A 16,141-nucleotide genomic window follows, 5' to 3' on the forward strand; every position below is an offset into this window, starting at 1 on the left:
ACTGAAACATACACAAACACTCAAATGTAAATGAAGCTCCTGCTGAACAATCCTTTGCTAATTCCTGTGGTGGCTTACATTTAAAGTGGAAAATACACCTTTAATGCCTTTGCACACAAGGTCATTTTCCCGGAACCTTGGGATTCAGTGGAATGACATTTAATAGAAATTTAGGAATATGAAGAAGCGAGGCAAACAGACAAATCAACCAAACATTTTGCTTCAGCTAGACTTTGACCAAATGCAAAAGAAAGATGAGATTTTGGAAAGATGAGCAAAAGAGATTTGAGTGATATAGGTAGACCATGATATTACTTAATTACCTTGTTAGTGCAGAATTGTCTCAGGAAGAACCACAATGGCTCTCAAATGGTTCAACTCATGATGAGCCAGTCATGTGCATCTGTTGCATAATATTCCACTTTTCGTACACTGCTGAATACACCACAATTTGATTGTAAGTAACATGTCAAAAGCAAATCCTTCTTATGATGCAGGATTCACATGGCTGGTTCACAATGGGATGACAGGCCTTGGAGTCAACATAGGGGAGGGTTTGTGTGTATGAGAGAGAGACACAGGCAGACAGAGGGACTATTGAAGACCATGCCCAGAAGATCATGAGATTAGGCTCATGGAAAGCGACTATCATACCCTTAATTGAAGTAGTAGCAATTAAGTAGTTATTGCTTGATAATGATTCCTTTCAGTTAAATGCACTTTGTTCATGTGATAAAGAAGTTCTGTCCAGGAGAGTTGAGCTGTGATATCCATCCAAACAAGCAAGCTGTCATAATCGCTGCTGTTATCACAAGATAAGCATAGCCTTGTGAATTTGCCCTGAGATTGGAAGGCACTACCATAAAACAGACTATTATACAATCCGTTAGTGATGGAAGATGGGTTCACAAAGACACCTCATTCCATTCAACATGGTACCAAGTTGTTTCTAAGAGCCAAAATGTGGTTTCAAGAACAGAAGAAACTCTACATGGAACAAAGTAGATCAGAGCTTTTAGCAAAAGGGGGGGAAAGCAGCAAATTCTGAATATTATAATTCATAGATCTAATTCATACCTTTCTCATGGGGCAGCTGAACAAGTACAGACCCTGGGGTTGTTCTAATAAGATCCATGTTATTACAACAATGTGCATATTCAGCAGCAACACAACAGTCCCCTATTTAAAATAACAATGCAATCCTATACAGGCCTACTCAGAAGTAAGTACCACAGGGTACCACAGGTAAATGTGTATAAGATTGCAGCCAGGTATGTTAGAGAAGGTCAAAGACTTTCAGAGATAAATAGTGACAGGGACTGTTTTTATATCCTCATTTTATTTCTAAGAGCGGTTAAAGTGAGATTAAATATAACTGCCAACCACAAAGAAAGCTTCTGGTAAAGATATAATGCTGGAGGCGAAGCAACATTCCATATTTGTGTAGCCCTCATTTCTTCAGGACCTTTGCAAGGCGCTTTATAAGCATTTGTTAATTTAGCTGCATAACATCTAATTAAGGCTCGTTGATACCAACATACTGGTATGGGCAAGAAAGATCAAAATCTGATATTAAAGTAGCATACCACAACTATGACAGGATCACCAAGCAAAAATAACAAAATATGGACGAAGGTGCAAGTGGCTGGAAGTTAAGATCAAGTCACATGACAAAAAGGAAACAGTACAAAACTTATCCAATAGAATATGTTATGGGTATCATGTGGTTGCGCCCCCTCCCACCTAATTTCACATTACATTCATGTGGACTGTGTTGAGAAGGATGTTCTAAGCAGCAGAGTGGTGTTTCATTATATCACATTAATACGCTTATATTAATGGGAAGCATCTCAGTGGTCCTCACCATAAATGTTGTCTTGAGTGGAGAGGAAAAGCACTGAACAAAGTTTCAGTATTAAACTGATTAGGAGTGAAATCCCATATTTACAAGGGAGTAAGAACCACTAAATTCAATGGGACTTACATTTGAGTAAACAGAAGGTAGTGGTATGAAGAACTAATTCTTAAAAAGCAGGAGACATTCCTTCCTTAAAGCTACAGGGTATATGTATATCTCAGTATTGCTGTTTCTCTCTCTCTCTCTCTCTCTCTCTCTCCCCCCCCCCCACAACTTTAAAAAAGTACTAAATTGTCCACTGGTTAGCTGATGAAAGGTCCCTTAAAAGTAAGGGACAAGATGGTCATCACTGTGGCTAACAGAGTGGTCTAACCCTCAGCTCACTATAAAGTTTCAATTTTGCCCTATATTGCTCTTACATAAAGGCTCTAGAGATATAAAACTGGATTGCTTCAGTGATTTAACAGTTATATGCAGTCATACCTCTGGTTATGTTCACTGCGGGTTGCGTACATCACGGGATATGAACGCGCCGAACCTGGAAGTCCCGGAACAGGTTACTTCCAGGTTTGTTCGATTCGCGCATGTTCAGAAGCCCCAAATGACATCACGTGCATGCGCAGAAGTGCCAAATCGCGCAGCGAGCATGCACAGATTCGGTGCTTTGGGTTGCACACTGCTCAGGTTGCGAACAGGGCTCCGGAACGGATCCCGTTCACATCCAGAGGTACCACTGTATATCTAAGAGAAAATCTGATCCATATTGCTATGTTAAGCAAATCAACTGTCTGTCTGTCTGTCTGTCTGTCTGTCTGTTTGTTTGTTTGTTTGTTGTTGTTGTTGTTGTTGTTGTTGTTGTTGTTGTTGTTGTTGTGTGTGTGTAGCCAGGTCTGTGTCAATTACTTATTTACAAAGTAACATATTACTTTGTAATAGCCAGTGTGCTGATTTAACACACAAGAATAAAAAGCCGTCATTCATGACTTTTATCCTAGAACACTGCTCATGTCCATTATGGAATGCATGGGAATATTTTGGTCTCCGGATGCATACCCGTTAAACATGGGCACCAAAGCAGCAGAGTGAATGATTGTCTTGGTCTACAAACTACTGTTTTCTGAGCTAGGATTGGGGAAGGTTTGACTGGGATGACAGAACCTATTTCAAGTGGGGAGAGCAGACGTTGAGATCAATATGGGTAGAACATTCCTGCTGACTGTCTCACCATCAGAGCAAGTGAATCAGTCACATTTTAAAACTCATAATGGCAATGGGATAATGCAAAAGGTCAGAAGGTATTATTTTAAAAAAACCTATAAATGACAAATGTCTCCAGTTAGTTGTTATCTAAACTAAACTAAAGAATGACCATCATTAGGAGAACGGACTCTATCCATCTATTTGTGCAATGTCAGGCACACTCATACATTTAAGCAGAAGCAAAACTAATCTGGGTTACTTCATCATTACACAATGAAGAGAAGCACAATGCATACCCACCAGGTGCTCCATAATATGCAATAGAAATTCACATTCTTTTCGCCGTATGTACATTTCCAGTATGTGTGGCAGAGAGACTGGACCCATTCCCCTTCTTGCAGCATATGGATAGAGGGACAAAATAAATATGTACCCCTCCCATGTATTACAGGAACATGATAGGTACACACAGTATATTTGCTAAACCATAACACATGAAGAGGTCATGAGTGCCCCATTGTGATGATAGGTGGACCTGGGTTAGCCAAAAGACAACACAGTTGGGATTGCACTGCTATTTCACTAGCTCAAAGCAGCCAAGAACCTGCTTGAACTGGGCTAAAAAAGAAGGGGACAGTAACACTGTTTGGGTTGAGAGATGTTAGCATATTTCCATTGAAATGCCACTCAGCAAGTAGCTTTCAAGCAAAGCTAGTCTAAAGCTCTCTAAGTTCAACCCTCCAAGTGAAGCAACAACAATCCTTCCCCTAATTTCAGCCTTACACTCAACCCATCTCTCAGAATACCTACATTATGCATGATAACTCAAGTGGTCAACTGGGTAACATGATTTGTTACTACTAGTTGAACAGTCATCCATTATGACTGCTCTCTACAGCCATTCACTGAGGAAACATAACTTACGAGCAACAAATGCAACCAATCACAAGGGATGCTTCTTGGAATGTGTTGACTATGCCACCAATTCACTTCTTTCAGAGTAGGCCAAGGGGTTCAACATTTGCTCTGATAGCAGCTCACAAAAATTCCTTAGTCTGAGGAGCAGCAGAAAACTCAGTAGCAATGATCTGTGTTTCATGTACATTAATTTATTTTCAGTCTTCAGGAGAACTAACTGGCAGAACTCTTAAGAATACTGAAGAATACTCCTGCAAGGCTACTACAACTTCATAGTCTGCAACTACGAAGACTTCTGTGGAAATGGCTAGCAAAGATATCAGCCCTAACTTTAAAAATAATAATAATCTGGAGGTGTGGGAAAGAGAATTTGAACTGCAATTCCACGTATAAAAATAATCGAACTTATTGCAGATCAACCTCTTAGCTCTGATGCTCTATCTCAGTTTTAAAAGGCACAGCTTGTGAAACTTTCATATACTCAGCAACTCATGAAATTAATTTTGAATCAGAAAGATGGAAAATTTAAAAAATAAAACAGATTTGCTTTCAAAAGTGATGATGATGACGATGATAATGTTGGTTTATAATAAGTGAATATAACACTTAAATAGAAAGTAAGGTTGTGAAACTTTGATCACAATCTCACGCTGAGAAACTTTAAATTTTAGATTTTTTGGACAGCCTCCTTTTCATAATCACGAGGCTGAACAGCTATTAAAAGGAGGGAATGTGGGACTTTCAATTTGCATAACATTAACAGCTGTCAATATTTTTCAGACTGTCAGAAATCCCATAGTTCTTTATTTTTTTGACAACTTGGAAAACATTCTTTGCACCGCATAGTTATGGGTACTGAGCTCAGAATGGCACACTTCTCCATTCAAAGCTCCCTGCAGCCGTATCTGCATATTAAAAGTTCAAGGCATGCGTGTCACCTTCCTAACGGACTGCAAATCCACTTATTTAAGATCCAGTATCTTGAATTTGCTGGACAATTTGTTTAGATCCGCAACAGTCCTTGTACGTAGATTTGTGAATGCCCTTGAGATGGTTTGCCAGATATATAGCAATATGAATGGTGCTGTCTTCTCCTCTATCCCACTCCACTCCAACACCTGGGCTTTAGACCTCACCCCATACCTACACCTAGAATAGTAGAAAATAAGGTGGATCCTCTAAAACTATGGTCTCCCAACAACTACTTGAATTCATTCTCTTTTTTTACTTCTGCCCAAGAGAGCTCTGTCTTAGTGTAATAAGCTCCAATTTAGTAAATCTGTGATTCCACATTTTAAAAATAAACAGCCCAGCATATTTCTGAGCCAAGCAGCATGGGTGGCCTTGATTTGCAAAAGGCAAAGTTTAGAGGTATGGCATTGCAACCCACCCCCACCCCCCACCCAACTTGCTGAATGCTATTTCTAAACTGCTTACTGTGTATGTCACCTCTCTGGGTTAATAAGATGAATTTAGGCTGTGTGCTTTTGTGCCTCTGCACTCCACTCTTCCTGAGCACTTTGAACTATAGAATTGTAGAGTTGGACGGGGTCCCAAGGTTCATCTAGTCCAACCCCCTGCAACGCACGTACATCAGCCTGCAATGGGGGTGTTCTATCTTGGTTTGTCCAGCCCAGTAATGGTATACCCCCATTCTGAAGATTTCAAAGCTGGTGCAGGAACACTCCATGCATTGAGACTTCTTAGGGGCGCATCCAGAAATGTAAAGTGTGAATATGACAAGCCCATGTTTGTAAATGTGCCCCTTGTACTGCTGGAATTGTAGGATCAGGGTGCCCGTGCCATCTAGTGGGGCAGGATGTGCAGCTAGTTAAGTGAGCTTTTACATTTCTTTTCTATTTCTTATCACCACTGCAGTATATAAATTCATTTTTTTTAATGGTCTGCTTGGCATTTTTGTTGCAGCTCTTTCTGTGCTTTTAAACTACAGAGATCATATTAAAAGATGAATTTGCACAGGCCCTTTCTGTTCATTAAAGGGTGGTTTTTTTATTTTGTTTAAGTCTATTTGCACTGAAAGCTGCATAAACCTCCGGATTTTCCTACACACTAGAAGTTTTGGTATTTGAGGCTTTCATGGTTGTGGATCATATAGAAAAGGAAAAGGACCCAATTTTTTTCCCTCTCTCTCTACACATGAGGAATGTTGGTGTCACTATGTGGTGGCAATAATATGACACAGACTTCCTAATCACCCCACTTTGGACAAGCAATAAAAATAGACTTTGCTGAAACCATCAAGGCAGTAAGCAAGTTTAAACTCTTTACATTCTAGATAACCTAATGATTAGATAAGTTGACCTAGACGATGTAACCAGCCAGTTGGTGACTCCAAAAATAATTGTGCATAGGGATAAAGTGATTATATGCACCTGCTCAAGGACAACAGCATGTTTGTTTGTTTTTCATACATACAGAACTGTCTTATTAATTAGGTAATTGATGTTTGTGTTGTTTACCATAAGGAAATTGTGTAAGGAAATTGAAACAGTAAATTGCCTAGCTTTTGAAAATAATAAAATATTAGGATTGAACCCAGCTAAGTTATACAAAGAGTAGATCCACTGAAATTAATGAGCCGGGCTAAAGCAGGTCCACTAATCTCAGTAGGTCAACTCTGAGTTTTACTAACATTGGATATAATCCTCACTGTCTGATTAATACATTTTGGGATTTCTCTATAAAAATATAACTACGAATTGGAATAACCCACCCAGATTTTTTTAAAAATTTATATTTCATTGAGCATATTCAATATGCCCTTATTCAACATAAGGAATTTTTTTTTTTGTAAAGCAAACTAGGCTTAGGCTTGGCAAAGCATTTAGTGTTTTTAGGTTTTTTTCTCAGTTCAAATGCTGAAAAGTTGCAAGTTACCACGTCAGTTTAAAAAATAAAATAAAACCAGATTGATCGAAATGAAGCAGCAGATGTTCTGGTCACATATCATAAATACAAATGTCTTATATAACTACTTATCTAATTAAAAACTACACAATGTAATTTTTTAATGGCCTGGACCATGTATAAAGGCCACATACTGCTGCATGAAGCACCACTAATTTCAATGGAGGTCCATGCTTTGTAACAAAGTAGAATTTTGTCCCAAGGTTTTAAAACATCATCTTAAAGCCAAATTTACTAACAAGCACAGTTTGACATACTCAGTAATTTTGTGGGTTGTTGTTTTTCTCTGAAATGGTCTGAAATAAGGATTCTAAAACTTACCACACAAGTCAGGTCTCTTGATACATCCACTACTTCCTGTGCTACTTGCAAGTCCATTAAAGGCTGCTAAGCCATCAGAGCTGTAGGCTCTTAGGACCGACAACATGTTGACTTGCTTCTCCAGGACCTGTGGGCTCTGAGTTGGTTCAGGCTTCATGGCACCTGGTGTAGCTTCATGGGAGGCGAGGAGATTCTGACTGTGCCACTGCTTTTCGGAAGGTGGCAATGGCGGCATGAGTCCTTTTGAGGCAACAGAGACTTGTACGTTGTCCCCCCTATCGGCACCATCTTTGCTCAGATTGGACAATGGTTTGTTCATAAGATCAGGTTCTGTTTCAATGTCCTCATCATCAATAGTTTCTTCCTTGGAGGACTCCATGTCTTCAGAGGAAGCTATGTCTGACAGGTCGTCAGTAGCACTTTTATTTACAGAGTCAGTAAGCAGAATGCTTGGGTCATCTTCACTTTGTGTTTTTATGTCAGGTTCATTACCGGTGCAAGCATTTTGTGCTCCGACAACTCCGGAATAAACGCCAAATTGCTTGTAGAAATCTGCTGCAAAATTATAAAAAGTGGAATCCATGTGACCAGGCCAAGGGGTGTTCCTCTGCTCTCCTGGAGAGTCCTTGGATCCTTGGTTCATTCTTTCAGAAGCCGGGTCTATCTGACCAATCAAATTGGAAGTAGCTACATCTTTGTTGGACTGTATGGAAGTCAGCAGCAAGCTAGCTTTATTTGCTGAAGCAATGGCCTCCCTGGGTGGGTCTTTACCATTTCTAGTTGATCCTAAAACACCGTCTTTACGCTTTGCCTTGCCTAAATGATTGGCTTGGAGATGAAGAGCCATTAATTCCATAGATGATGTTGTGAATGAACAAAACAAGCAGCCATGCCAAGCAATATTGTCTTGGACTGTAACGGATGAACCTGGAAGACTGGCTGCATCTGGTCTCACAGAGAGGTCAAGAGGCTCATACTGTGATTTTTCTGTTTTTCTCTGCTTATTAGATGATTTCTCCTCACCACTCTCTAAAGCCAGAGGCTTTGTGGAAATGCAATCAGACAGGACTTTATCCTTCATTTCTTTTTCTTTCTTCAAGGAACTGAGGACAAAGTTGTCCATAAAAGCTTGCAACGACCCTTGGAAGTTCACTCCATTTCCAACCATACTATGGTAAGCTCTGCCCAGCTCAGAAAAGCGTGTCCCTTTGGAAGATATGTCAGAGCCCTTGATGCCGTCTGAAGACACCTCTGAAGACATGCTAGTTGAATGACCTGGATGATCTCCTGAGGAAAGCATTCCTGGTGACCATTGTTGAGATCCCATGCTACCCCGGAAATCTATTCCAGGAAGACCCTTGAAGGCTCCTCTCAGTACTTCAGGTCTAATGAACATTGATCCTTTACTTGATGTCTCTTCCTTATGTTCTTGACTTTGAGACTGTCCGGAAAGTGGTCCTGCTCCATTCTGCCGTTCCCGGTGATGTCGTTCCAAGTGGTATTTGAGGGAAGCAGATTGTGTACCAGCATAATCACAGTGGGGACACTTGTAAGGTTTCTCACCTGCAATTATCAAAAGATAAATAGGTATATTAGCTGTATTAAAATGAATTATTTGGGAGGGGATCAACATCTATCCTTCTACAATAATGATGGTTCCAAACACCCACTATTTTTTTTCTAATTCCAGTTCTTTCCCCTGTAAAACAAACTTCTTCTTTAAATCGCTTTCTATCAACTCAAGACTTACACAGCATAAACACACAAGTTATATTTTCCTTAACTTATTATGCTAAAAGTGCTTCAGAATTAAAAGATATGATGATTATTAAAATAAAGCAAAACTATTCCACCACAGTGATCATTAAAAGTACAAGCCATGGGGGGGGGCACAAAATATGTAACAAATGGATGACTACAATGTTTTTCTGTAAACAATAGCACTGAAATTTGTTTAAATTATACATATGGAAACAATTTTTAACCCTAAAATTTTTATGGCACTGTTACGCAAGACTGAAATGAATGATTTAAGTCTTGCTCTGCAGTAAATCATGGATATAATTAGCAAATGGCATTCTGCTCAAGTAATTTATCATTATTTGGAGGGCACCATTCCAGAAGGATTCAAAGATCTGCAGACCTGCTGCATTGTTTCCAAATAAAGAACTATAAATGCAGTTTCTTCTATAAAATATTAATACCGTTACAGTGCATTACAATCGTATTGAGTAAGAACATATAGTTAAGATAAAAGGTAGTCAATAAAAATTAGAGAGAGAATGGGCAATAAAAGGTAGAAAATATATTTAGTTTCTATGTTTGAAATTAACATTACTGGGTTTTTTTTGTAGTGCTTTAAATTTGCACTAATGGTACCTCTAATGCTCCAGTAGTAAAATGTGTAATTTACCTCTAATAAGCACTTTTCAACAGAGTAAGGATTGGCTTAAATAGTGTTCTAAAACATATAAGATGATCGCCATGAATTAAATATATATATTTCTAATTCAGTGCTAAACTTGTACGGCTCTTTCTGATTTAGAAGAACTCTGGGTTGCAAAGCACATATGTGAAATATTTACAGAAATTCACACATATACACCTGGAAGGAAAAATATGTCTAGATAAATGTGAATTTAAATGTATACTAGCACTTGTTAGCAATCAAGGGTTCCCTTGCAGACCGGAATGCTGGAATAGTCATTGAAACAGACAGGAGTCTGACAGTTCTAGAAGCTCCTTTTAATAGTACTCTGTCAATAACAGCAATTATTTCTCTAAGCGACCTCAACAACAAGGAACTATTTTTTCTCTACTGTTTTCTTTCACTGAAATGATCTAAATGCCAAACCAGCCATCTGTGAACTGTGCCCTGAAAAATGTTGCATTGTTTGCACATCTCTCCCCCTCCCCACCAAAAGAAAAACAAATTAGAAATTGCACTTGCATCCTAGTGTTGTGTTGTTGTTTTTAAAGCTATATATTCTAAACTATTTTAAATTAGTTTAAAATCAGAAAATTCAGGCTTCAAAGTATTTAGTCCCCATCTGCACCATACATTTTTAAAGCAATATCATACCACTTTAAATAATTATGGCTTCCTTCAGGGAAAACTGGGAGCTGTAGTTTGTTAAAGGTGCCAAGAGTTGTCAGAAACCTATGCCTCTTATGAAGCTACAATTTCCAGTTCCCTGGAAAGAGGCACAGGTTGTTATACTACTCCGATGATCTGGTTCAGGCCCTGCCCTTCTGAGAATTTTTGAAATGACCATCCCAATTTGCCACCCACTAATGGAGGTAATGAACTGGCGCACCCACTTCATTTCAGCTTAAGTGAGAACACGTGAGAATGAGAGTATATCCTCATTCTCTATTAATCATTGTGGAAGGATGTACAGTATTCTTAATTGCTTGCATAGGCCTTGGCAAAATACAAAAGTTTTCAGGTGTTTAAAAGTTGGTCCAGAAAACAGCTGCTGAATCTCTGTGGGTAGAATGTTCCCCAGGTCTTTACCAATGACACTAAAGCAGTGCCATTGCTGCCATCATCCCTAACCATGGGTCCTGCTAGCTAGGGATGATGGGAGTTGTAGTCCAACAACTGCTGGGGATCCAAGTCTGAGAAACACTACACCAGGCATAGACAAACTCTGCCCTCCAGATGTTTTGGGACTACAACTTCCATAATCCCTAGTTAACAGGACCAGTGGTCAGGGATGATTGGAATTGTAGTCTCAAAACATCTGGAGGGCTGAGTTTGTCTAGGCCTGCACTGCACTAAAGGCTCAGTTTCTTGTGGTTGTTAAATGACAACAAAGACAACACAATGCTCCAGCAGATGATCTCAGTGATCAGCCTCAATTGTAATGGTTAAGGCAGTCCCTGAGGCAGCCTGGGTCCAAGATGTTCAGGCCTTTGTAGAGCAATACAAACAAAATCCAAAAGTTGGATACAATCCAGTTAAAGCACTACTTCCTGGTCATCATGGCCACCCATGGCTTAGTGTGCTGAGGGAGGCCATGTGAGTGTTACCCCCCCCTTAAGAACCTGACCTGAGGAATACCCTCTTGACCAAAATGCTCTCCACATCTTTTCCGCTTTCTCTTTACCCATACTGTTCCTTGCAACTGTGACCTGATCTAATCACCAGGCCTAAAGCACCATTTCCCTGTTGATTGGTCCACATAGGCAGGGCTTAGGAGCCACCTCATGGAGAGTACAAGTGGTGGATCACTGGAATGAAGGGAGGGAGATGGTGGGGGACCAAACTGCTTGCTGGTGGAATCTGCAGCAGAGGCAGCAAGAGGGTGGCACAACAGATGCAGTCGCACTGGGGGGGGGCATGTTGCAGGGGACACCAAAGCAATGCTGTACAATGGAGTTGCACAGGGCGCCACTGAAATTTAAGAGCCCAAAGTATGCCACTGTCTGCAGGGGCAGGATCTCCAGCTAAGTCGTTGGTTGGGCCTCAACCGACTGGTTGCCATTCCTTGTGGCCTTGCAGCAGGCTGATTGTTCTTGTTCCATCTCCCCTACAGAAGAGCTTTTCCATCTGCCTTGTCCCCACCCCACTGCCTGGGACCTTTATAAGATGAAGGTGTTGCCTAAGTATTCTTATATTTCTTAACCTTCTTGTAGGGAATTTTCTTTGCCTTTGGGGCTGGAATCCAGATGTGTTTGGTTTTTAATACAGTTGAAATGTTTTAAATTTGTATCAGTTGTATTGTTAGTATATATCTGTTTATTCTTGTGAACCGCCTTTTTGGCTGAAAGGCAGATTATAAATAAACAATAACAGAACAGATGTTCATCTCACCCAGCTGCCGTTGCAGCAGGTGGAATATGAATAACTTTCTCCTCAAACAGTTCTCTAGCATTTTTTCCCCATCTAATTTATATTTAAACACTACCTGCTACCATAGATAGATACCCCAAATTTCCAGTGGCCAAGCCAGTGCTAAGTAACAACAGATACAGACACTATTTTTTCTTAGTGGAATGGGTTATTTAATCAGCCACCAAGGATTTCTGTATACCATGCTACTGGGAAAGGTATTGAACACGTGACCAATGTATTTCCAGTGACAAATGTGATAGAATCACGTTTAATAGAATCAATAAAGTCTTCAGTAACATACTAGTGTCTTTACAAACTATTTCTAAATGTTGCATACTAAAGGATATCCTTGTTAAGAATTATCACACCTGAATGACAGCATAAATAATATTACAAAGCCATTGGGTCCAATCCAGTCAAAGTGAAACGCTTTTAAATTCTATTGTCTCCATTGATTATTATGAATAATGCATACTGCAAAACATAAAGGAGGTGAGATTGCAAGACCAGCCACTTTGCTTTGGGTACTTTCGCATTCGATGAGATCAGCCCCAGTCCAGTGCAGTATCTCTGGACCAGTTTTGTGCAGTAAAAATGATACTAATAGAGAAGATGCAAGGGGCAAATCATCACCTGCTCACTAGTGGAGCCCCATTTTCATATTTATCTGCTATTTCTACACATCATGAAACCAGGTCCACCATCTGTCTGTCCTCCCCAAAATTAATCCAATTGGAGAGTGATTTTCTGGCAGGTCTAAAGCAGCAGCTCACATTAGAAATACAAGACTGAATCAAGCCTTTGGTCCGTCTTACTGAGTATTGTCTACACTGACTGGCTGCAGCTCTCTAGAGTTTCAAGGCAGGCATCTTTCAAGTGCTACCTGGAGATGCAAGAGATTTAACCTGCAGCCTTCTGCATGCAAAGCATCTAGGAGTGGCATTCAGCAGCAGCAGCAGCAGCAAGAATGGTTGGCTTTAAAAATTTTATGTACATATATTGAAATAAATAGTGAAGAGTCTCTCTGTGAGCATCTTCTAATAAAAATACCAAACCGATTTTTAAATCAATGCAGCGGTTATTGATAACCCATTTCATCAATGGCAGCGTGAATATTTTAGAAAAGAGCTGCAGTACGGTTTAATTAGTTCATTATTATGCCTCTTCCTACTCAGTAATTTCTTTTATCATTCTAATCACTCACTTCACACTTTTGAAACCAAATGGAATATCAAAGGTTCTGTGGGATTATTTTTGGATCATGCACATGTTCCCCACATAGTTCATCTGTTTGTCAGAAATACCAGTCGCATTCTGAATCTCTTTACTCCCTTGCTATCGTGACTGGGAAAGATGCAAAGCAAAGACAAAGGAAAGGAAAGGTATACGATTATTCTATACTCTTGTATTCTGGGTTTTATATTACCTTCTGTTCTATTGCACAACAGACAGACAGAATGTTTTAATTTTTGCAAAGCCATATAATTGAATTTAAATCCTATCTCGGATATTTATTTAGTCTTTCTACAGGTCTTTACATAGTTAATACTGGGAGAAATAAATATGGATGTTCCTTAGCTCTGAAACTTCAGTACATTAATATAAACTGTACACCAATTCCCCCAAAGCATATATATGTTGCAAACCTGAAGACTTTTTACACAGCTGCTTATTGCTAAACAGTGTCTTGTCCAGAAGGGGACAATCTGTGTCTCTAATTGCTGTCAGTGAAGCTGAGATTCATTATGTGACTTTCCCATTAAAATGTGAGCATTAATTTGTATAATGAAATATCACCCACTGCAGTGTTCATTAGCCATGCCCTACTGTATACGCCACATTGTTAGCTACCTAGAAACTGTAGTTAATTTCACTAATGGATATTTCCCTACTTAGTGTTTGGTAGGAAATTTATACTGTAACATTACCTCTTAAACTTTTAAGGAAATTTAAATTCAATCTATTATTTTCAACAAAAGTTTGGGATGTCATTAAGTCAGGAAAAGGCAAGCGGTACAATGTTAAGGATTGAGTTATCTGGAGAAATATAGATAAATAAAAGAAAGGCCCTTTTAGCTCAACTTTGAAACATAAGAAGAAAAGATTTTCAATGACAAAATTCTCTCTTCTTTTGGAACATAATGCTATTTTCCTTCAAATATTCCTGTCTCCACATGCTTTCTGAAAAGGGTAAGGGTAAGTGTGTGTGAGAGAGTGTGCAATTTGCATTTATTTAATACAGAAGTGGGTGACTGTTGGGCCCATGGGCTGGGTGGGCCTGAAACTAGCTCTCATCTGGCCCTTCAGATCTCTTCCTGCCACCAGCTGCTCAACAGTGCAAATGGTGTGAGAATGAAACGTCTCCCTCTGCTAAAAGCGGTGGTGCAAGAAGAATACATCTCAGCAGAGAGGGAAATTGGTGGTCATTGCACACATACAAAAAGCCCCCTTTGCGTTTTGCAATTACAGACATGCAGTTTTAGAGGTGCAGTTGCACTGTAAAGCTTGAGCCTTTGAATAGCTGTAAGGTGGGGCTTGAAGTTCAGCTGTGAATTGATCTTATTGGCATTCTTCTGCTGAGGTTCCCAAGTTCTTTTTCCTTTTGCAGTCAGGATAGTTCTTTTTGGTTTTGTTAAGGCTTTCCAGTACTCCTGTAACAAACTTTGTAAAAGACAAAGTCTATGGAGAAAATGCAAGGTGAAATTAAGCGGAGAATTAAATATACAGTAGTCCCTCGACTTACGAACTTAATCCGTTCCGAATGCACATTCGCAGGTCAGAAAGTTCGTAAGTCGAAAATTGGTTTCCCATAGGAAAAAAATATTCGGAAAAATTCGTAAGTCGAGGAAACCGCATTTAAAATTCATAAGTCGAGGAAACCACATTTAAAACCACCAACTGTTTCCATTCGGATGTAGAAAAATTTGTAAGCGTGCGGCCATTTGTCCCGTTCGTAAGTCAAAAACATTGGCTGTCGAGTAATTCGTAAGTCAAGGGACCACTGTATGCCTGTTTCAATGCTAAATAGCTTTGTGTCCCCCTCTCTCTATGTGATTGTCTGTGTATATTAAGAGCAGGGCTTGTATGTAAGTCTAGTCCTGACCAGTAGTGGAATACAGCCCCCAGCAGCTTTCTACTAAGTAATGTTGCCCTTGGCCTGAAAAAGGGCACCTAATTTAACATAACTTAATTCATAATGTATCTCATAGTTTTCTTTCAGTTTAATGTTGCATAGCCCATTAACTTCAAAGAAGCAGGGAGGAATTACAGGAAACAGCAGCAATATGGCGGTCAGGGGGATAGCAGGAGAAAAACCCAAAGGGAAAGAGTTGCATCACCAAAGGTCAGCTGGCCAGTACTACATCTGCAGGTGGGAACAGATGAGGGCAGGTGGATATTATAAGGCTTTCTGGGGCTACTACAGTGGCAGGTCAAAAAATAAGACTGCATAGAAATGTCACACAGAGGGAATCCTGTGATGAAAAGAGCTCCTAGCATGCAAGAATGACCGTTCCCCACATAAGAGGGGAGGCACATTTTGCACGGTCGTGCGCAGCCCCCTGGGATCCCTGAGGCAGCCCTGGAAGTTCGGAGGCCGGCGCTGTCATCCTGGGCTGGATACTGGTGGACTCCACCCACGCAGTTACCTGCCAATCCAGCTCGGGGGAGGCGTTGCCGGGGGGATAGGCTGTTTCTTTGCATTATGCAGGCTACTCTACCTGTTGTGAAAGCTCCTAGGACTGGTATTCATAACTGTTCTACCTGGTATTCTACCAACAGGTATTCTACCTGTTGTGAAAGCTCCTAGGACTGGATTGGCCAGGTAGGAGGAGGTAACCTTACTGTGCACACGGCTGGAGCAGAGTCATTCCCGAGAACCAGTCAATGGCTCCAGAGCTTTCCCACCCTCCACTCCCAAGAATTAATGATTGCATTACAGGTTATTTTCTTCCACAGGCGCACACGCATGCAGGCGCTGCTACGACAAGGCTGCTGTTGAAGAGCCGGCAAGGAATTTCCCTGCATTGGCAGGTTTCACCTTTCCCATAGCAATTCATCACAACTTTGGTGGGTGC

General features: G+C 40.2%; 1 protein-coding gene across 2 annotated transcripts in view; it reads right to left on the reverse strand.

Annotated features, from left to right (window-relative positions):
• ZNF536 (zinc finger protein 536) overlaps positions 1 to 16,141 on the reverse strand; it is a 334,106-nt gene that overhangs the window by 156,070 nt on the left and 161,895 nt on the right. The window contains exon 4 of one of the 2 annotated variants that reach the window (XM_088671843.1): positions 7,226 to 8,788. In XM_088671843.1, coding sequence (XP_088527969.1) covers positions 7,226 to 8,788 — 1,563 coding nt within the window. Of the gene's footprint in view, positions 1 to 5,997; positions 8,789 to 16,141 lie in introns of those variants that run through there. The other variant, XM_035119162.3, reaches the window with a different exon arrangement.

This window comes from Zootoca vivipara, chromosome 6 (assembly GCF_965207765.1).
Source record: "Zootoca vivipara chromosome 6, rZooViv2.hap1.1, whole genome shotgun sequence".
NCBI lineage: Eukaryota > Metazoa > Chordata > Lepidosauria > Squamata > Lacertidae > Zootoca > Zootoca vivipara.